Source organism: Osmia lignaria, chromosome 12 (assembly GCF_051020975.1).
Source record: "Osmia lignaria lignaria isolate PbOS001 chromosome 12, iyOsmLign1, whole genome shotgun sequence".
Classification (NCBI taxonomy): Eukaryota; Metazoa; Arthropoda; class Insecta; order Hymenoptera; family Megachilidae; genus Osmia; species Osmia lignaria.
This window is the reverse complement of record NC_135043.1, coordinates 10,625,818-10,647,389: the sequence shown is the minus strand read 5'-3', so window position 1 is coordinate 10,647,389 and position 21,572 is coordinate 10,625,818. Positions and strand designations below refer to the sequence as shown.

Here is a 21,572-nt window from a genome sequence, read left to right as displayed (position 1 = left end):
AGAAATATCAACACTAAAAAAGAAAGAGTATAAAATTTGATGAAAATCAGCCTTACCGAAATGGTTGTCTAGTGAATTTCGTAGGCCAATGATTCACAAGCGTTTTCGCGCTACCTGTTATGAAATCTTCGACGGATGATACAAAAACACGTGTTCTTTATACTTTAGCCGATAAAGTTCAAGTTATTTCAATCAATTTAACAAGCGTTAGATAGGTAGGTAAAAAGGATTGAACGTGTGTGAAAGAAGCATACTCCTAAGTAAATTAATTGGTAAAATTTGAACGTTTATGTTGATGATTGAAGGGAAAGTAGTGAAGCAGGAGAGCGGCCATTTTATGTTAGTATGACGTAGAGGCTGGGTGTAGCTTCGCGTTCAACCGTCCGTGTTCTTTGGAAAAGGCGAGAAAATCTGAATTCTGATGCTGGGGTCGAGGTAAATGCACGTACCACGCACTGAACGTGTGAACCGTAAATTAAGCCCAACGAAAGTAAGGAAATTAGTTAAATAAAGAAGTACAAAGGTCCTGAAAGAGCGAGCATGAGCGAAGAAAGCAATCCACGAACGCTCTATGTGGGAAATCTAGACTCTTCGGTGTCGGAGGAACTGTTGTGCGCACTTTTTTCACAAATAGGTGCCGTTAAAGGATGCAAGATTATACGAGAACCAGGAAACGATCCATATGCTTTTGTCGAATTTACAAATCATCAATGCGCGGCTACGGCGTTAGCCGCCATGAACAAGCGATCTTTCCTGAATAAGGAAATGAAGGTTAACTGGGCAACGAGCCCTGGAAATCAGCCGAAGTTGGATACGAGTAATCATCATCACATATTCGTCGGTGATCTTTCACCGGAAATTGAAACACAAACATTGAAAGAAGCATTCGCGCCTTTTGGCGAAATTAGCAATTGTAGAATTGTTCGCGACCCACAAACCATGAAAAGTAAAGGATATGCCTTTGTATCATTTGTCAAAAAGTCTGAAGCTGAAGCAGCGATAGCAGCAATGAATGGTCAGTGGCTTGGATCCAGAAGCATCAGGACAAATTGGTCGACTAGGAAACCGCCACCACCAAGATCTGAAAGGCCACGGCATTCAAATAATAGTAAACCTAACTACGAAGAGGTATGATTTGAGTTTCAGTGAACAGTTGTTGTCAGTTGTTTTCATATATATACATATATATATATAATTGAAATATACAAATTTATATTTGTCTTATAAATGCAAGATTTGGAAACATTTGTATGTAGTTTATCTGATAAAGTCATATGAATTGATTCTTTAAATTGTGCATGTTGCTGTTAATAGGTATATAACCAAAGTAGTCCAACCAATTGCACAGTATATTGTGGAGGTTTTACAAATGGCATTACAGACGAACTGATAAACAAAACATTTTCTCCATTTGGTACCATACAAGATATAAGAGTATTTAAAGACAAAGGATATGCGTTCATTAAATTTACTACTAAGGAAGCAGCAACACATGCCATAGAATCAACACATAATACAGAAATTAATGGTAGCATTGTTAAATGTTTTTGGGGAAAAGAAAATGGAGATCCTAATAGTGTGGGACCTAATGCAAATCACCAAGCTCAACAGGTTATTCTAATATACACATATTTTTATTATTAGAAAGACTTGTACATATATGTTTATAAATCATTGTCGTTTAAAATTCTATAAAAAATTATGTAAATAATAATATATCACGAAAAAAAAATTAATACATCTAATGTTTTATTTAACAGGTTACAGCTGGAGCTGGTCAATACGCATATGGATATGGTCAGCAAATGGGTTATTGGTATCCACAAGGATATCCACAAATGCAGGGTCAATTTTTACAGCCTGCTCAGTACTATGGTCAATATTATGGACAACAGGCTCAATATATGAATAGTATGCGAATGCCCGCCCCTGGTGCAGGTACATGGCAGCCTGCACAAGCGACCGCCGCACCACCGACCGCAACTGCACCATTACCACCAGGTCAGCAACCTGCTATGGTAGCATACACCATGCCACAATACCCCACGCAATGAAATTGATCATTGATTGACATCAACTAATTGTTACATATGATACATTTGCCCTTGGGGCGTTTGCAAAAAATTGTTCTGTCATATACCCGTTCCAACAAATTTATCGGTATTTTGACTGCATTATCATATGTACAAATATCCTAATTTTTACTTCAATCGAAGTATTACATTGTAAAGGAAAAAAAAAAAAATGAAACTTCTAAATTTTGGTTGTCCCAATATTGACTGATATAAATAATCTCATGAAGAACTGTTCCATCAAAAGTTCAATGTGATATATATATAAACATATATACACATACATAAGTAAATGTATATTTCCTTTGTACGTTTCCCTTGCCAAACAATAGAAACGTATATCATTTTAACAAATGCAAGTTTATCTTGCAGTGCTCATTGAAAAAAGAAAAATATATCATAGCAGTCAATCCATCAGTGTATAATATATAATTTTTCCAAAAGTTCGTATTCAAAGTGTTGAATGAGGTATATTTCTGAACTTGAGGTTGCAGCCCCTTAAACGAGCCCTGCATCCGTTGTGCTGCGTAAGGTGTACGTATGTATGCGACCGTTGCGTTGTTATATTTTTAATATTTTTGCCACAATTACCAATTTTTAGTTTATTTCAAATCATTAATGAACAAGGATAAAAATGTTCATTTATGGTAAACACAGAGTATGACATTGAACATAGTATAAGATAGAGAGTATAGGTAGACATGGCGCCTGTGATGTAGCTAGATTTGGATGCATGCTTTGACGTATGCAGGGCCCTTAATTAAAATAAACTATGCGAGTCGATAAACGAGTTGTAAACTTTCCTCGTTTTGTGATATTTATCGTCGGTGGTAAATGTACAAAAAGAAATTCTTACCAAGAATTTTAATGAAAAAATATTCCAGGAAATATGTCTAAAATGACATATTTTTTATTCAGAATTTGACTTAATTCATTATATTGTGTTGTGTAGCTTCTAGTGACTCCTCTCCGTTTGTACAAAGAAATAGTGAACCTTGGTGTAATTATTACAATGTAATTTAAGTATAATGATAATGATAATAAACACTTCCACTAAGAGTTGGAGTCACTACTATTCTGCCTTTAATTAAAACCTCATGTATTAAAAAAAATAATAAAATTACGTTTCTTTTTAATGTAATACAAGATAACAGAAATTTTTGTCTCATAATAATCAGTATATCAATTGACGACAATCACACTTGATATTATCTCATGTTTTGATATTGTTACAATTACTATGTGGCACGATATTTGTATCTTCGTGTCTTCCAGTTACTATGCGATAGAAGTTTATTGCACGAATTTAGTAGAATTTTATTCCTCGATTTTTCAGTGTAACTAGCTTTAATATTTATTTATCTTTAAAAATTTCATTCTATTCTGTTCTAAATATTTGTTGAAACTTAATTTTTCAACATATGCCTAATTAAATTAATGAAAGAAAGAAAAAAAAAACAAATTAGAGTGATTAGAGTAAATGAAAATTTATCGATATTTCGCTTCACCACCGACGATAAAAAAGCCATAAACCTTTTGAAACCAATTTGTATAAAGTCAGTACTAAATGTAATAACAGGAGAAACATAAAGTCGAACACAGCAATGATTAATTGACTGCGATAAGTGATATCGAACTGCAGAGCCAATTAAAAGAAAAAAAACTTGTCTATGAATGAATAATAATCAGTGAACCGATGGAAGACATAAAAAAAAATGTTATATAAAGAGTAATTTAGGTACAGCAGGGTGTGGAACCCTCGAAAATGCTTAGGATAATGTTATCTTATAATAAAAACAAATTGTCCTTTGAATGAAAAAAAAAAAAGGAATAAATATTTAAAATACACAATATTTTGTATTATTTCATAGCCCACGTTATTATAAAAAGTATAAAAAGTTATGAAATAATATCAAAAGTGGTTTTTTAAATTTATAAGGAACGTAGTATCTTCGTTTATAATAACTGATGATTAAATGTTAAAATAATATAACACGTTTTTTAAGTACATACAAGGTAATTTTATTTTACAGCCAATATACTTTTACAATAATCAATTTAAGTAAACTGAAGAATATTTTTTTCTACAAATCATCTTTGTTGAACACTTAAAAAACATTAATGACTGGATGACTTGTGTAGAAGACAATATTTTGAACACAATAAAAGTTTAACATTAAGCAAAACGTTTGCGATATATATGTACATATATATCTCAAAAGAAACACAATTATTTAGTATATTTTTTGTATGAATTTAAAAAGTGCGTTATTATATCAATTCAGTACAAAAGTATTATGCTGATTATATCACTGCTCTTACATAAACAAAAATATTTCTTTCTGGAATATAAATAATGTCGGCCAGGGATATTTTAACAATACATTAATTATAAAATATTTAATAATTTGACAAGATTGTGAATAATTAACTTTCAGATGGAAGTTGCGATCATTCCCTGTTCTTTCTTTTTTTTTTTCTTTTTGTTTCCCCTTAATGAAATGTGTTAGAATAATTTGTACTGTACACTTTATTACACACAATACATGCGTTCCTCAGTCTCGATCACACAGCGACAAAATATGAAATAGGATATCTGTATTTCTGTACAGTAGTAGGTATCACTACATTATTCAGTTATATTTAAAAATTACTATTTAATTGCCGAGTATATTAACGTTAATTAAATATGTATTTGTTAATTGTTTCTTTTTTATCAAGCAAAAGATAACTACGGTACGATACATTAAAAACGAGTTGCTCAATGAAGAAGATTTCATTTACATTCTACAATGTTGGAAACGCAACAGAAATAAAGATAAATCTTGCAAGTTTTGTGTTAAATTTCATAAGGTAAACTTGTTTTAGTAATAATCTTTTTCTCATAAGATTATTACATAATTATTATTATTTTTCAATATTATTAAGAGAATAAGAGTCGGACCTTACAGTACATAAAAAAATGGTAACTCTAGTAAAGGCGTGCAAACATTTCTTAACGATCAACTCACATTTCATTATCTTTAATTTAAGTAGCATTAATTAATATTAGCGTTATTATTTTTTTTTATATCTTAAGAAATTTTCCTATTACGAGTTTTTATAAAAGTAGCAAAATAACTTAATCGAGGCTGAGCGTGTTTTTAACTTGGAAGGCCAGGGTTGTAAATAGATACATATACCCATATTGATAAACAGTCTGTTGTGCAAGATCGTCGAAAAAAGAAAAGATTCAATTAATATTATTCTACTTATGCGTACAATAAATTATTTAACGCGAATAAAACATAGCATACGAGATAGATCGGCGCAGAATCGAAGAGACAATTATTTTAAAGTAAGTGGAACTTAATTATAAACGGCACAATGCAACCTGTGTTGGCACTAAATCCTTGAAACAAAGAGCGCTAACATTAGTCTAATATTAAGTTTGTGATGCTTTCAATTAAATTAATTAGTCATTACAATACATATCAAACTCAACAGACTTATACTAATATACCTTTGAAATCAAACATATTTGGCATTATTTGCATCATCAACTTCATTTGCATGTTTTATATGGTGCTCACACTTTGCACAACTGTAAATATATGTGGTGGTTTTCTACATTTCTCTAATATTTTTATATCACTTATAATTCACATGAAAATTCTAACAAGTAAATGGAGAAATTTACTTTTCATCAAACCTACGTGGCAGAAAAAGAAAGTAACACGTGCCACGTATATATTATTCATGTACACATCTATTATTACTATTATTATTATTATTGATTAATATTAACTACTGATCACACCAGAGAAGCTTTAAACTCGTTGCATTAATATTATTAAAAATGAAATTATAATGAGGTATAATTTTACGGAATAGCTATTACATGCTTCTCTTAGAAACAAATACATAAGTCAAGTAAAATGAAGAAAACTGTCATAACTAATTTCAAGGTGAAAATAACATTGTACTAAGATGCTTATTAATATTGTTTTGCAATAAACGCGTTTTCAATCGTATGATTATATCGTACAAGCACAATCACTTTTTGTTTGAGCATTTTAAGCAATAGATAAATATCAAAAACTTTTATATATATATATAGGATTTTCCTTTATAGAATATGCGTATCATAACATTATTGTTTCATTGATAATATTCGATTATAAATTATAAGTACTCTGAATTCCACTCGTTTCAAATATACTTCCAGTTCGTTGTCTCGATAGAAATTTCATCAAATCAAGAGCTAATTTACAAGCTGACAAACGCGATATCCGCACTGATACATTAATTCCATTTCAACAATTATCAACCAAATATATGAATCCCTACCAAATATAACAAGAGTAATATTTTCAATATTTTTCTCGGATACGTTATTACAGTGTGCAGTTTTACTTTTTTTTTTTTTTTTTACAAAACTTACATACCTAAAGCAATTTGTGTGTTTTCAGTTTCAGCACGTGCTTGTACAAGACATCTACAAATTTCTATGCTTATCTGCTAACCACAGCAGTAGTTAGATCCAATTATATCAATTGTTTTATTATCTGATTGGACGTGTGCTGTTTCCTCCTGTGCAAATGCAGTCTTTCTACCCAATACTGTTCAATTCAACGCTTCATTATTTACATTGTCTTTTTTTTTTGTCATAAGGTGCGTACTGTTATAATAATTTACATTAGAAGATTATCTACGTGCGTAGCCCAAAAAGAAAATTCTAATTCGACGAATTAGAAAAATCTTCATCGTTCAAAATGTAAATGAAAGAAACAATGAAAAACTTTCGCAGGTCGTAAAACTACAGGTCGAATTCTAATATCAATATCATTACGGTGAAACTTAAATCTACGATACCTGATTAGTGGATGGAGTATGGAATGTATTATGCAGTATAAAGCTGTTAACATTACAGTGTTACGTTTGTAACATGATTTAAAAAACATTACTTAGCAAGAGTGCCTTTCACGTATTATAACATTTTCTTCTTTGTATATAGATATTATCGTTTACAAATTAGTTTAGAAAATGTAAAAGCTGCTGTTATTTACACTTTGTAATAATTAATATCGCAGAAAGTCACTTTTGAAGTATTTCCTGTCATAGTTCTTTCTTTCTTGTTCGACTAACTGATGCTTCGAATGTAACTTACATGCAAACCATTGCCTTTAAATAATTCTTAAAAATCATAGACTTACGTCACCATACTCAAAGCTCCATTTTTCATAAGCGGCCAAGCTTGCAGGTGATACGGATCTACGAATCCTTTTAAGCGAATCACGAAAATCTTGTATTGTAATGTTGCGCACGGAATTAAGATCCAACTCCTTTACTTGATCTGGATTAAGTTCTGTACAATATTAATATATTGTATTTTTTTTTAACGCATTCTTTTACATATAATTATTTGTTAGACAGTATGGTCAAAATTCTAATATCCATTCAGTCTATTTTAACTAGACACAAAGAAAACATACAATCAACAATGTAAAAAGTATAAATTTAGTTTACCTCTGATAGGACCGAGTGCTGCATCTTTTGCTAAGCCTGTTAAATCACTTCCAGAATAGCCTTCGGTTAAAAGTGCCATTTCATTTAATTCTTCCGGAGTTAATGGATCATTGTGTTTAGCTAAAAGCCGTTTAAGTAGCATAATTCTTGTTCGTAAATCTGGTAATGTGACGTAAACTCGTTTTGTGAATCTTCTTAGCGCAGCTTCGTCTAATTCTTGGGGTCTATTTGTAGCAGCCATAACAAGTACCCTTTCTTCTGGATTACAGGGTAGACCATCAAATTCTACTAAAAACTCCGTCTTCAACCGCCTGGATAATAAATATTAATTAAATAGAGTTCAATTATCTTTGATAAATTTTCATGTTAACGTAATGTACCTCGAGGCTTCGTGTTCATTATCTCTACGTTCACTTAACAGTGAATCGACTTCATCGATAAAAATCACAGATGGCTGCAGTTCCCGCGCTATAGCGAAAAGAGCTCTCACTAATTTTTCCCCTTCCCCGACATATTTCGAAGTAAGACTAGCAGCTGATATTGAAAAAAATGTAGCGTTGCATTGAGTGGCTACAGCACGTGCAAGTAATGTCTTCCCATTTCCTGGTGGACCAAACAATAGTAATCCTCTTGCAGGTGTTCTTAGACCGGTGAATAATTCAGGTCTTAAGGAAGGTAAGATCACCATTTCTTGCAGTGCTTGTTTTGCCGTCTACATTTAAAAAATTAACATTGTAAGTAACTTGTAACATTTTTTCATTTTATGGTACATGATTGTAATATCCACAAACTTCTTGACCAGCGATGTCCTCCCAATGTACAGCTGTTCCTCCTTCCAGAATTTCATCAAGAATAACTTGTGCAAGTTTTGGATCTACACCCTTCAAGAGTGGAACTTTTCTAGTGGGTGTTCCTTTATTACTGTTCGATGTAGTAGGTGTTCCAGGTCTTCTAATAGGTGATCCATTTCCAGGTACAGACAATTGCCTCTTTACTGAAGGAGGTGTAGACGATGGTTTAACGGGTGTGACTCTGTGACAAGGCTGGACAGGTGTTGAACGTCCCATACTACGCGGTAATGTTTGACTCTTGCTTATAGCTGTACCTACTCTTTTCCCAGGCACTGATAACTTTCTTCCAGATGCTATAGGAACATCAAGATATAAGTCCGTTATAAAACAACCCATGCTTTTGAATATCAATTTTCAATAAATCTAATTTACAAACAAAATATAAAACAAGTATTTTGAAACGAAGCATGTAATTACTAACACAAAAAAAATTAAAATGTGTCATAATAATGTGCATGTAACATTTAGCTGAAACTTTAAGAACAATATACACATGTTACATCATAACTGTTTCATAGGTGTATTGATATGTTCCTCATCAAACATTTTATGTGGATTTTGAAGAATGTGTTAAAATAATCGCCACAGCTATTAATTATCTAACATATTCTTCAAACAAAACTTTGTATATATTCATGCATATAGCTTTGTTTAATTAATTCATTGTTTGATACACACATTTCTTATATCTTTCAAATGATTTACTTAAATAAACATTGCAACTAGATTACTAAGATATAAACAACTACTGTAAATATAGCAATTAATATGATAATGTATTAACATATACTACTTGTTGCACTATATCAAAAACTAATGTAAGTGTTAATAATGAAATAGGAGTAACAACTTCATGAAAGCAAATTACTGTAAGTATTGTATTAATAAATTTAAATTGAAAATTTGCATGTAAGCCCAAAACTTCAGACAAACAGTACCTTCAGAATGGCCAGAATAGTTTTTTGGTGAACGTGGCCTTAACTTGGGAATTTGGGTACATGAATTCTGCCCTACATTCACTGTTTGTGTACTGTTTGTATTTTTTGTATGATTTGTATTTAAAGGAGATCGAGTTGTTTGTAATGTGTGTATATTGCGTCGGACCCTCAGATTCTTTCCTGGATGTTCGTTGTCCGCTTTACTTCCAGGAGCACGATATTCATTGGAGATATCCAGCTTTTTCAGCTCACACACACTCACTACAAAAAGGAAAAACATTCTCTGCCATGCTGCAGTACGCTAAATAGCTAAATACAAATTGAACTCATCATTTTTTTTCAATTTTCTTCTGAATCATTGGCTACTTAACTAATATTACAATATGAAATGAACTCTTTGATGGCCATTAGAAATGCTGCTGTATGAAGTTCAGCTACTAGTTCATATATATATATATATATTTGCACCGCTTATGAAGAAACATATTGTGCAAAAAATAAAATTATTAAAAAAAAAAAAGAAATAAATATAACGCGCGCATGCATACACTCATATATACATTCTTACATAAATACACACACACGCTCGCACACATACGCGTAAACATTATAGAACAATTAACACATGAGCATGCTAAATACATTAATTTCATATTGATCCTTAAGCTGTACCATAATCTCATTTGGATGAAATATAATATTGTACAGAACTATATTGATACACTAGTTCAGTTTTGTATTTCATGTAAAGTTGGAACAGCTTAAGAGATATATAACTAACATCTAAAATAGAAGTATACAAACCAAGAAAGTCAAGTCTATCCTTTGCCATTGCTAAATTAGTCCGCATTTTATCATGAAGTCTTTGAGCATGTTCCCATACTTCTCCTCGACCACCGGTACACTCAATGGCTATCCCTTTTTCTAGTTCCCCGATACCTTTTTTATAAAGTTCAATTGCCATTTCTTTTTGACCTAATCAAAACAATATTGAAAGATAAGCATTGTAAAATTGAAAATTATCTGGAAACAAGTATAACTTGTTGATAACACACCTTCATTGTCTTCGTCGATCTTGAGTGCTTTACTAATAAATTCAAAAGCTCTACGATGATGATGTTTTTGTTTTGCAAGCAACGGATCCCCAGGTCCAGGACCGATGGCTCTTCTGGGCACTTGTGACATTCCTTCGTTCTCAAGTTGCCCGCTATTATTCAAATTATTATTCAAACTCTCAGTAGACTTTTGGCCAACTACAATTTCCAGCTGGCAGGTTTGCTTGGAAGCTTGTCTTCGTTGAATTAGCTGAGATGTAGATGTATATAAATACTTAAATACCACAAACAACTGATAGAGTAGCGTTCTCAGAACGTTGAAGAGGAGTATCAAAGGAAAAGAAACAATATAGAGATTACGTTTGTGTACTGAAGGCTGAGAAGCGTCAAGAAAGCGATGATTATGATGATAATGATTGTGATGGTGGTTGTTACAGTTAATAGTAGTTATAGTTTTATCGCTATTTTCATTCTTTGTCACGCAAAGTTTTTTCGGCGACTTTGGGCCCAACTTACGTATTGGACGCCCGCCATCACTGTAAGACATTTCCTATCACAAATTTTTGAATTCGTATAGTACGAATTACACTGATTATCGCCAAAGATAATTTGAGCTAAACATTCTAACATTCCCAATGTTGCATAGACGTTGAAAAAAGCAATATTGTTTTTCAACTTGTCTCACACCATTTTTCTTTTTCTAAAAAATCGTATTTCGGATGCTTAACGAGGAGGTCTTCCTGAAGATCGAAACAACCGTTTCCACTAACGAACAAAACAAATGAAAAGAACAAGAAGATTCGGAATTCCGAGATGTTCGGAATTGGCGAATTATGAACGAAATCGGGTGGTTCGTGATCTTCTTCAGCATCGCTTGTTTTGTTACGCATTTAAGTTGGAACATCGATGTATAACATCGATCTACAAACATCAACAAACGTTGTTTTATAAAAACGTGTATACAAAAATACATACATAAAGAAACTTATATTACGTCCACCTTAGTATTTACTTCACTCGGTACGTATTCTGCACAAGATAGATTACTTTATGCACTTGCGCTCTTTGTTGTATTTTCCTGCACATGCGTGTATTCAAGTATCCTTATTGTCCTCCTATTTCAATACTTTCAAATTCTGACTATATTCTCCTATATAATGATTATTCTTACAAATAGCTAGCACCTGTAAGATAACTATAAGCGTATCTTGTTTGTAACAAAAGCAATGTAATCTTATTTCAGGTGTATATGTTAAAGTATCTATATAAAATTAAAGAAAACCTACCTATGGATTTCTCTTATAAATAATGCCTTGTATAACATTACCGATGTTTATACAATTTAATACATTTCCCGGCATAATTGGTATCAATCGATGATAAATCAGTTTTCTAATTTATTAACTGTACCACATTAGTACATAAATATCCTGCGGAGGGTCACTCTTAACGTTTTGTCGCCATTTTCTTCGTCAGTTCTGCGTTTTACATTCCAGAGATTGCATCGAGGCAAGATGTCGTCCGCAAGTGGTGATGAGACCGAGATTACTTTAAATGAACCTGGTAAGAAGATGATGATATTTCTGAAAGAAACTACTATTTAGTATTTTGTAATTTCCCTTTTCATTTGTATTTATCCATATTTACATAAGATAAACGTAACCAGCGATACACCCGGCAGCTGACCGACGACTTGCGAACCGCCATTAAATGAATGGCGTCTCGCACACGCATGTAACGTGTAAATATTTCATTCAAAATTTTGCAATTGTTTGTTATTTTTATTTCATACAGTACGACGCACTAGATCAAGCCGTACACGTAAGTCTACCGTGGTAGCGAAGAAATCTCCTGTAAAGAAACTTCTAGCAAGAGCGACACGTTCTCCGAAGAAGGTGCAAGAAATCGAAGTCGAGGTGCGTAAAACCCGTAACGCTATATGTAGATAGTTCTGGTGATCATTGAAACATATAATCGTTGATGGATTCAATGAAAATAACTGATTACATTCGCCCTTTTTTGTTTTTCTTTTTCTTTTTAGGTGGAGGAACCTGTGCTGCAAGAGGAGGTTGTTATGGAAAGCATTCCAGAGAATGGGGTGCAAAGGTTTGGTGACATTATTATTGAGCAGCATAACGAGGATGATTCGTCTATGTTGCATTTAGAATTAGAAGATTCTGGAGATACGACAGTTCATGAAATAAATATGAATCAAAATGTAGAAATAGGAGTTCAAGAAAGTGTACCTGATTTAGAAACTTCTGTATCTCAGATTGTAAGCGATCCGTATGATTTCTTTCATTTTAAATTCCTTTATATTGAAATTGAATCTTACCGATATTATTATTTTATGTTAGGATCATTCTACTACAGTATCAGATCCTGTGATTATAGAGGAAAGCAGTATGGATAAAGCTGATATGTTGAGTGAACGCGAACAAATGGATATGGAAGGACAAGATATCAGTAACGACGATACAAATCAGCGTGTGTTAATAGATTTTCAAGAAGTTATAAATGACGATGGGGAAACGGTGACACAAGTGACAGAAATTTTAGAAACTGAAGAAGTTGATAATGAAAATGTTATAAACGATGGGACAGAGATCGAAGTTATGGAAGTGGATTGTCAACAAGAAACATCAGAAGATATAGAAAGTGTTACAGAAAAAGTTGTGTCAGACACAGAGGCGACAGTAATAACGGAAATAACAGAAATAACAGACGACATGGAGTGCATCCCTGAGAATGCTATGAAAAAAACTGAGCCTGATACAGAAGCTGTGTCCGAGGATGAATTGCCTACCGAAGCCGCAGCGAAGGTATGCTGTTATTAAAATGTGTTACAAATAATGTGATATGTGTAATGCATAGTATTTAATTTTAATGTATAGGAACCTGAAACAGAGGCAGTATCGGATGAAGAATTACCTGCAGCACCGCCCGCAGATTTGGGAGAAACTGAATCCGTTTCTGAGGATGAACTGCCATTAGACAGTGAGAAAAAGAAGAAAAGCGGAACAAAGGCACTGAGTAAGACTCCGGAAAAGAAAATCAAAACGGAAGGCACAAGTAAGCTTAGAAGAAAAAAGAAATTTATATAATTATATATTGTGTAGAAAAGTATTGTCTATCTTTCGTTTTCAGATAAACGCAAATTAAACGCAGAAGGAGAGTATGATCCTAGTTCACCAACGTCTGAAAATAACGACGAAACACCAGCGAAAAAGGTAGCACTTTCAACCGAGGCAGAACCTGGAGACAGTAAGCAAGAAGCTAAACCAGCGTCGCCGAAGAAAAAAACCCTGCCAGAGTTAGAAAAATATTGGAAAGCCGTTAACGAGGATCCGTCAGATTTTACAGGATGGACGTACCTTCTGCAATACGTTGATCAAGAAGTAAGTTGAAAAGTGTTAATTATAAATACAATTTATAATAAGTCATATTAACATCATAAATATTATCTATCTTAAAGAATGATGCAGAGGCTGCACGCGAAGCTTATACGAAATTTTTGGAGCGTTATCCATATTGCTACGGTTACTGGAGAAAATTTGCTGATTACGAGAAGAAGAAGGGCAACCCCGAAAATGTCCAAAGGGTGAGTCAATTCGTTTACCGTACTTATTAGGTCTACTTCTCATTATGATATCATTTAATTAACGCAATCTAATGAAATAGCTCGAGTTAGGAAGACGCGTGGGCAGTGTGCACGCACGTAAATATGGTTTTCCCTTCCAACAGCCTAGCACGTCTTGCGGCACCTATACGACTCTCTCCGTTTACCAAATAGCTAGTTAATTAATTATTCTGCGATATATACAATATTATTGCGAATATTAATGTTTTACTTATACCGTTATATTGATATTCTACGTAAAATACGTAAGTCAAGCGAAGGCTAGTTGTTTCAATTTGCGATATTATCGTGCAAGAAATTGTGTGTGTATTATTTACTGTAAGCATTTGTACACATAGCTTACTACAGAAAGTATTGTAACTTAAGCATAAGATGCGGTACCTTACTTAATGTAAGTAAGATTGGGTTGGGTGTTAAATCAAAGTCAGAAACAAAGACTTAGGACGTGAACATGCCAGAGAGGGAGCAAGAAAAAGTGGCGGAAGACACAGAGGCACCCAGATTGGAACACTCCTTGACTTTAAGGTGAATGCACAATGCTCTGCAATCTCTGTGTTAATTAAATCTCTTTATTTACAGTACGCGTAAGATATGTGAGTATACGTTGCTAAAAAAAAACCGTAATGCTTTACGAAAGCTAAAAAAAAAAAAAAAAAAGAAATAGGTATAAGTCTACCTGCCACCACCCCAATCGGTTATAAACTTTTCTAAATGTGATTGCAAACCATTACTACAGGTATTCGACCAAGGTTTGAAAGCTATTTCGCTCAGTGTCGACCTTTGGCTCCATTACATCAACCACTGCAAAACCGTCTATGAAAAGGATGAAGAAAAACTTCGAGAACAATACGAAAGAGCTATTCAAGCCTGTGGTCTGGAATTTAGGTTTGCATCATTTCCACGTATACGTTTAATAGATCCTATTTTAAGAGAATAATAACAAAGTAAATTTCTTTTTTCTTTTTTTTTATATATATATAGATCTGATCGTCTTTGGGAAAGTTACATAAAATGGGAGTTGGAAGGAAAACGGCTAAGCAGAGTAACAGCATTGTATGATCGTTTGTTGTGTACACCTACACTCGGTTATATTTCCCATTTCGATGCATTTCAAGAATTCGTATCTTCAAACTTGCCAAATCGAATTTTGAGCGTTGATGATTTTCTTGCCCTGCGAGCTGAAGTGAAGGCACTATTGAAGTCTGATGACACTACTTCTAATTCGGCAGCAGACGATGCACCGCCTGGAGAAGAACCACCGCCACACGAACTTCCACCGACCGACGAAGAGACCCGTGCCATCAGGGAAAAAATTATTAGCAGCAGACGTAAAATGCATAAAGCTAATATTAATGCAGTTGCCGCGAGGTGGTCGTACGAGGAGGGTGTAAGTACATAAATTAATAAAATTCACATATTACAAATGTTTTACGCTGTTATTCACTGATTTTTTTTTTTTTTTTTTTTTTTTAGATCAAAAGACCGTATTTCCACGTGAAACCTTTGGAACGATGTCAGTTGAAAAACTGGAAGGAGTATTTAGATTTTGAAATTGAGCAAAAAGATCAGAATCGAATAATTATTTTATTTGAAAGATGTTTAATCGCGTGCGCTTTGTACGATGAATTCTGGATGAGGGTAAGTTTTTATTTTTCAATTTTTTAAAGTAACATTGAATAGTATATTAAACGTATTTTTATATTTTGTGTAGTTTGTTCGTTATCTGGAATCCTTGAAAGGTGATAACGTGGAAAAAATAAGAGATGTTTACTCTAGAGCCTGTATGGTACATCATCCAAAGAAACCAAATTTACACCTACAGTGGGCAACATTTGAAGAAGGTCAGGGTAATTTTGAGAAAGCAGCCAGCATACTGGAGAACATTGATAATGTTATACCGAATATGTTACAAGTGGCGTATAGAAGAATAAATTTGGAACGTAGAAGAGGAGATTTGGACAAAGCCTGTACATTATATGAAAATTACATTAGCAATAGCAAAAATAGAACAATTGCTAATAATATTGTAGTAAAATACGCGCGTTTTTTGTGTAAAGTAAAAAATGACGTGGATAAGGCAATTAAAGTACTATTAAAGGTATGCGTGATTGATCCTCTGTCTGTATCTTCCTGTATTTTCTTTAATTTTTTCATTACAAATTTATTTCTGTATGTGTGTGTGTGTTTTTCAGGCCACTGAAAAAGACAAAGACAACCCGCGACTCTATTTACAGTTAATTGATTTGGGTATGCAACGATCTCCTGTTGACACTCAAGAAATTGTAGGATACATGGACATGTTCATAGAAAGAGAACACGCTGACCTCGAGCAGAGAGTACTTTTTGCACAACGTAAAGTAGAATTTCTAGAAGATTTCAGTCCAGATATCCGACAAGTGTTGAAAGCCCACGAACAATTCCAAAAATGTATCAAGCAAGCAAAGGAACGGAAGAAAACGAAAAGCGATGATACAAAGACGTAAGTATTATTTTTTATAATTTTTATCACGGAAGAAATGTGTAAAATAATTTCATTAACGTACAAATTTTCTATGTTACAGAGATACTTCTCCTCCAAAGAAAGTTAAAACAAGTGATCAATCTAATGTACCACCTCCGCCTTCAGTCAGCTCGCAGTCATCTTACCAATACAGCAGTGGCCCAAGTGGGCCGTATCAGTCACAACAACAATTTCAAAGTGGCCAATACGGTGGCCAAGGTGGATATCAGCAAGGTTACCAACAGTATCCACCACCTTCCGATCCCAATTACGCTAATTATCAGAATTGGCAATACGGACAAGGGGGACCTCAAGCGTATGGACCATATAATCAATGGGGATCTTACAATTACTACTAGTGGATTATACAAAGTTTGTTTCTGTACCAGCTTTCATTGCGTTACTGTATCTACTGTACATTTTATAATTATTATTCTTTCGTCATTCGGATGATTGATACGAAAAAGGACATGAAAATTCTTTAAAGTTCCAATGACACATCAGTGACCTGACACGAATAGCAGTGATACATGTACTGATGATTACATTCAATACAACTGATTTTGCATGAACTTCTGTTTTAGTGTATTTTAAATAATACAACAATATAGGAAATACTAAATGAATTTCCTGCCAATGGTAAATATGTTTCAGTCATTACACAATAGAAGGTAGTTAACAAAAAAAAAAAAAGAAAAAAAAACTTGATATACAGTATGGGATAAAGTACGCTAAGTGAAAATATATTTCTCCATAATATATTAAAAAAGGAAGAAAAAAAAAACAAAAAAAAAATATATGTATTTGCATTCAATTGATATGTTGCAGCATACTGTCCAATATTTTATTTCTGGGACGTTGTGTTATTTGTTCAATAGAAAAGTAACAAAGTTCATAATTGTTACCTATCACTTGTAATAAGTATTCTTTTTTCGCGTACTCCGTTACGATTCTTTTGCTAACGTACGTTAAACGTACCGCTTGAAGAAAGTTTAGGATGTATATGTAAATGGAAAGAAAATAAATATTTGAATGTCCTAGAGATTTTACGTAAGAGCACTTTATTAAATGTTCACGGAAATAAATAGTGTTAACATTCGTCGATACAATTTTTGATAAAAAGAATGAATTAAGAAACATATAACTACCTTTCTATAATATGCCCGGTATAAAAAAATTTATTATCGTTGCAGTCCTACTTTTATGTTACAAATGCATATTTTGTATATTGTAATTTAGCATTTGTAATTAGGTTCCGAACTTTTATCGTAAATCTGCGTAGAAATCACATACATTTAGACGTTTCTTTTCCTATTTTTTTTTATGTATGTGAAATTTTATAATTCGCAATAAACAAAATTGGATAGTGACAGCATACTGCTTCTATTAATTTAGAATTTTAAGAAAAATATATTTATGATTGTCAAAATCAAAAAATATAATTTTTAATTATGTTGTGCATTAATGTTTCAGTTCGTGTAACTTACTGTTAAATTAATCTTTAAACATTATGTTCAATAAATTTTCAATATTCCATAATGTTTAGTGTTATTTAATTTAAATTGTGAGTGAATATAATGTTGGATTTGGATATTAGGATGAAAAGTATAATGTGAAAACATTAAAGTGTAACAAATATGCTTATTTATTATTAAGTTTCTAAATAATTACAATCTTGAAAAGTTTGTATCTCTATAATATTTGTATTGTAAGCTTATCGTTGAACTCTGAATAGAGTATGTATGATTTTTAATTGTTAAAGATCTTATACAAATTTGTTCATAATTCAAGCGATTAACATGCATTATTACGTTAGTAAAAAAAAACAATATATATATTATTTTATTTTAGATAAATATCATAATGAAAGACCTTGGTTTCGTAAATATCTTTATTATGCAACTATAGCACTCGATGCCATTGTATTAACTCCGCAGGTACCATCACCCCTGTAAACTCTATAATAACCTTGCTCACCCCATCTTCGACCCCAACTATTTTTTATTATCCAATAGGGTAATTCTTTCTTGAAAAGAGGATATTCTGAAAAAAAAAAAGATACATTATAAAAATGTACAAGGATTAAGGTAATTATGCTCATAATATATGATACATACTGCTCATGCCATATCCTACAATTAAAACTCCATGATCTAAATTTTTAGGATTACACAAAAAGTTAAATGGATGTGAAACACCGCCAATATAAAACTGCATTGCATTGGCATTAATGGCGACAGAGATTGGACCGTTTTGCACCAGCCACTGTGCCATCTTATTTTCATCGCTTGTAATATTTACAGCTGAGACAACTTGCACTTTAGCTTTGTTTTTATAGAGGTGACATCTTTCATCTCTAGCATCGTAAGGGTAATCTGTTTCTAATTCAAGACCACCCAATGTTTCTATGCTTTTATAGGCATTCACCATGTATCCACCATCGCATCCTTCATCTAAACTATCGCAGTCTACCAATTCTTGTTCCGACAGCGATAGTAATTTCTTATGTTTAATCGCGTATTGTCCTTCTACGTTTCCAGTTACCGAAAAAGCCCAACATGATCCACATTGACCTTGATCTTTAACAGGTGTGACTGCGTCGTTTTCGCGCCAATCGAATTTGGATGGTAAATCTATGTCTGGTATTTCAGCTTGTTGAAGAGGTATATCATTTTCTTGCTTTAAATCTGGTCGAAAACCTAAATACCGTGCTTTGAACTCTTTAGATGTTAAATCTGCAAACATCGTGACACCGTATATGGCTGTTCCTCGTTCAAACGTTTGTAATTCATCAATAATTTTTAGATTCTGTTTAAAGATCTTGAAACGATTCTGTTTCTCTTTCGCTGACTTGTACGTTTTACCATGACTTTTCATAAAATCTTCAAACAAAAGTTCATCTTTGTAATCCTCTGCTATTTTCAGCATTTTCTGGCTATAGTTCATACCACGCAGGGATCGCTTACGCCGGTTCTGTAAATCACAGTCGATGGTAACGTGTGGAGATCCTTTGTCTATCCATGGCTGAGACCATATTGTAAACAAGCATTCTTTCATTTCACTGTCTGCTTTGAGCTGACAATTTTCCTGAGTGCCCTTTGCACAAGTGCTTGTACCCAACTTAACTTTTATCTTATACATGACTCCCGATACTACTTGTCGCGTGGCTTCAACAATATCTACGATCATAGGCTCGTTTGTACCTTCGGAATTTTCAGAAAATTTCTGTAATCCTTTGTGAGCAAGTTTTTGTACTTCAGGGTCGTTGACATCTATACTACCAGGCGCACCGACAAGGTCAGATTTCCTTTTATTTCTATACGATTTATACGTTTTTTTGATAGTAGAATCTACTTTCTTCGGCAAAATGATGTCTTCCTTAACTTCTTCTTTGTTTGTTTCAGGATTCGACTGGACCTGTGTTGTAGGCAAATCAAAATCTTTTAAGAATTCACCAAATTCTTTAGTTTTGTCTCCAAATTCTTCAACCTTTGTATCATCATTGTCCCTGTCTATGGACATTTTTACAACAAGATGTTCAGTTACTTCTGATTGCTCTGGTTCTAATGTAGTAGTTGTAGCATAGGTGAAATTATCAAGAATATCTTTTAAATTTTCCAAAGCTTCTACTTTTTCAACAGTGTCTACTTTTTCAGGTCTAACTGATACAAGTGCTTCAGCATTTAATGTCGCGGAACTGATACTTTCTATAATTTCTGAATTATCTGAGGTACAATTGTTCTTTGTTATTTTACGGCTGTCGTGTTTCCAAGATTGTTCTTCAAATGTTACCAAGCATACCTTAACAGGAAGACTCGATTGTACAGAACACTCTGACTCATCAATTGCATTTTTCAAACAATCAGACTCTCCTATGCGAAACAAAATTTGATACTGTACAACATTAGATGAAGGTGGTATGACACTAGTGACTCTAACAACATTAATTACTTTGTGCTTGAAATCATTTTGTATTAACTCATCCATTGATTTTACCACCTGTTTTCCAAAAGCAGCTAATCCAGGTAAGTTTGGATTTAATTCAAATGGACATCCTGGACAATAACTGTTAGAAGCTCTCATAGCTATGAATGGTCTTTCACTGTGATCTCCATTGTTTTGAATCTCATGATCTAGCTCGATACTCTGATTAGTAACAATCTGTTTTTCTATATTATCAATAACTTCCTGATCTTGATTGTTATCTTGCATTTGTAGCGGATCATCTTGTACAGACTGAGGATACAAGTACATGCATTGTATAGATTCCCGCAAAACATTTATATCTCCTTGTTCGTGTTGTTTGACTATAACAGTACATGCTTCTCTGGGACATGGTTCTAATGCTTCTTTGCAATCAGGGTTCAAATCAAACGTAAGTCTGTATATCACGTATGGCGACTCTTCCTAAACGAGGAAGAAAAAATTAACTGAATTGATATTTTAATTAACTAACTAACTTGATAAAATTTTTCAGTTTCAGTGCTATTCAAAGTAATACTTTATTTGTTAACAAATTTATATAAACATACCAATTTTTGCGCGTTAATCAGGTTACCGCCCTTGTATGTATGATGTGTCGGAGAATCCTTGTTCAAAGAATTTAAGGCACTTAGAATTAAAGGCTCCGGTACATTTTGTACAGGCTTATTAATGGAACCAGAAGATACAAGAATGAAATTAATTAAAAATACAAGTAAAACCCGCGTTATGCACAACATTAAGCCTGCCATTTTACTGTACGCACATCACAATTATTTTGACCTCCAACTGACGCAGCTAATTCTTTGACCAATTTTTCAATAAGTCAAAGATAATAATTAATTTTAAAGCTCTCGTTTGATTATGATCGATCCACTTTATTAAAAATTTTTTTTAACGAAGTAAACAATATTACATACAAATTTCAAGAATAATAAATTAAATTTAACAATAATAGCAAAAGGATAAAGGAAATGAGTAATCGTTTGCGTTATACAAATATGTACGTGTTTGCATCTTTATTTTT

The 21,572-nt window shown here is 33.1% G+C and overlaps 4 protein-coding genes across 8 annotated transcripts; 2 read left to right on the top strand and 2 right to left on the bottom strand.

Moving 5' to 3' along the window:
• The first annotated feature begins 59 nt into the window (after positions 1–59).
• Positions 60–2,250, top strand: Rox8 (TIA1 cytotoxic granule associated RNA binding protein Rox8). Its single transcript, XM_034336811.2, has 4 exons — positions 60–215; positions 306–1,128; positions 1,315–1,611; positions 1,761–2,250. The coding sequence occupies exons 2-4, from the start codon at positions 541–543 to the stop codon at positions 2,052–2,054; spliced, it is 1,179 nt and encodes a 392-aa protein (XP_034192702.1). The 5' UTR covers positions 60–215; positions 306–540; the 3' UTR covers positions 2,055–2,250.
• A 4,211-nt stretch (positions 2,251–6,461) lies between these two features.
• On the bottom strand, positions 6,462–11,540 carry spas (spastin). 5 transcript variants are annotated; one of them, XM_034336792.2, is made up of 8 exons: positions 11,400–11,540; positions 10,425–10,674; positions 10,174–10,344; positions 9,370–9,630; positions 8,372–8,724; positions 7,961–8,292; positions 7,581–7,891; positions 6,462–7,419 (listed from the first exon to the last, which is right to left on the bottom strand). In XM_034336792.2, the coding sequence occupies exons 2-8, from the start codon at positions 10,552–10,554 to the stop codon at positions 7,256–7,258; spliced, it is 1,722 nt and encodes a 573-aa protein (XP_034192683.1). In that variant the 5' UTR covers positions 10,555–10,674; positions 11,400–11,540; the 3' UTR covers positions 6,462–7,255. The 5 variants fall into 5 exon arrangements, with proteins under 5 accessions (XP_034192683.1, XP_034192680.1, XP_034192684.1 ...); XM_034336789.2 differs by lacking the exon at positions 11,400–11,540 and adding an exon at positions 10,941–11,074; XM_034336793.2 differs by lacking the exon at positions 11,400–11,540 and adding an exon at positions 10,785–10,925.
• Prp39 (pre-mRNA processing factor 39) lies at positions 11,308–18,393 on the top strand. Its single transcript, XM_034336778.2, has 14 exons — positions 11,308–11,444; positions 11,921–11,987; positions 12,219–12,340; positions 12,466–12,699; positions 12,782–13,246; positions 13,319–13,496; positions 13,572–13,822; positions 13,900–14,025; positions 14,801–14,949; positions 15,046–15,451; positions 15,538–15,702; positions 15,776–16,162; positions 16,257–16,543; positions 16,626–18,393. Exons 2-14 carry the CDS (start codon positions 11,939–11,941, stop codon positions 16,921–16,923), a joined length of 3,117 nt encoding a protein of 1,038 aa, XP_034192669.1. The 5' UTR covers positions 11,308–11,444; positions 11,921–11,938; the 3' UTR covers positions 16,924–18,393.
• LOC117609972 (uncharacterized) lies at positions 18,368–21,497 on the bottom strand. The gene is made up of 3 exons (XM_034336779.2): positions 21,097–21,497; positions 18,682–20,971; positions 18,368–18,607 (listed from the first exon to the last, which is right to left on the bottom strand). Exons 1-3 carry the CDS (start codon positions 21,295–21,297, stop codon positions 18,459–18,461), a joined length of 2,640 nt encoding a protein of 879 aa, XP_034192670.2. The 5' UTR covers positions 21,298–21,497; the 3' UTR covers positions 18,368–18,458.
• Positions 21,498–21,572: the final 75 nt, after the last annotated feature.

What these genes read in the sequence shown, in the direction of transcription:
- Prp39 (XM_034336778.2), top strand. Translation starts at nt 11,939, where the DNA reads ATGTCGTCCGCAAGTGGTGATGAGACCGAGATTACTTTAAATGAACCT. An exon ending in TGCAAGAAATCGAAGTCGAG is followed by an intron (nt 12,341 to 12,465) that starts GTGCGTAAAACC and finishes TTTTCTTTTTAG; the next exon opens with GTGGAGGAACCTGTGCTGCA. An exon ending in AAAAGCGATGATACAAAGAC is followed by an intron (nt 16,544 to 16,625) that starts GTAAGTATTATT and finishes TCTATGTTACAG; the next exon opens with AGATACTTCTCCTCCAAAGA.
- spas (XM_034336788.2), bottom strand. Translation starts at nt 10,971, where the DNA reads ATGTCTTACAGTGATGGCGGGCGTCCAATACGTAAGTTGGGCCCAAAG. An exon ending in GGATAGACTTGACTTTCTTG is followed by an intron (nt 9,631 to 10,173) that starts GTTTGTATACTT and finishes TCCTTTTTGTAG; the next exon opens with TGAGTGTGTGTGAGCTGAAA. An exon ending in AATGAACACGAAGCCTCGAG is followed by an intron (nt 7,892 to 7,960) that starts GTACATTACGTT and finishes TTTATTATCCAG; the next exon opens with GCGGTTGAAGACGGAGTTTT.
- LOC117609972 (XM_034336779.2), bottom strand. Translation starts at nt 21,297, where the DNA reads ATGGCAGGCTTAATGTTGTGCATAACGCGGGTTTTACTTGTATTTTTA. An exon ending in TGATTAACGCGCAAAAATTG is followed by an intron (nt 20,972 to 21,096) that starts GTATGTTTATAT and finishes TTCCTCGTTTAG; the next exon opens with GAAGAGTCGCCATACGTGAT. An exon ending in TGTAGGATATGGCATGAGCA is followed by an intron (nt 18,608 to 18,681) that starts GTATGTATCATA and finishes TTTTTTTTTCAG; the next exon opens with AATATCCTCTTTTCAAGAAA.
- Rox8 (XM_034336811.2), top strand. Translation starts at nt 541, where the DNA reads ATGAGCGAAGAAAGCAATCCACGAACGCTCTATGTGGGAAATCTAGAC. An exon ending in GTAAACCTAACTACGAAGAG is followed by an intron (nt 1,129 to 1,314) that starts GTATGATTTGAG and finishes TGCTGTTAATAG; the next exon opens with GTATATAACCAAAGTAGTCC. An exon ending in CAAATCACCAAGCTCAACAG is followed by an intron (nt 1,612 to 1,760) that starts GTTATTCTAATA and finishes TTTATTTAACAG; the next exon opens with GTTACAGCTGGAGCTGGTCA.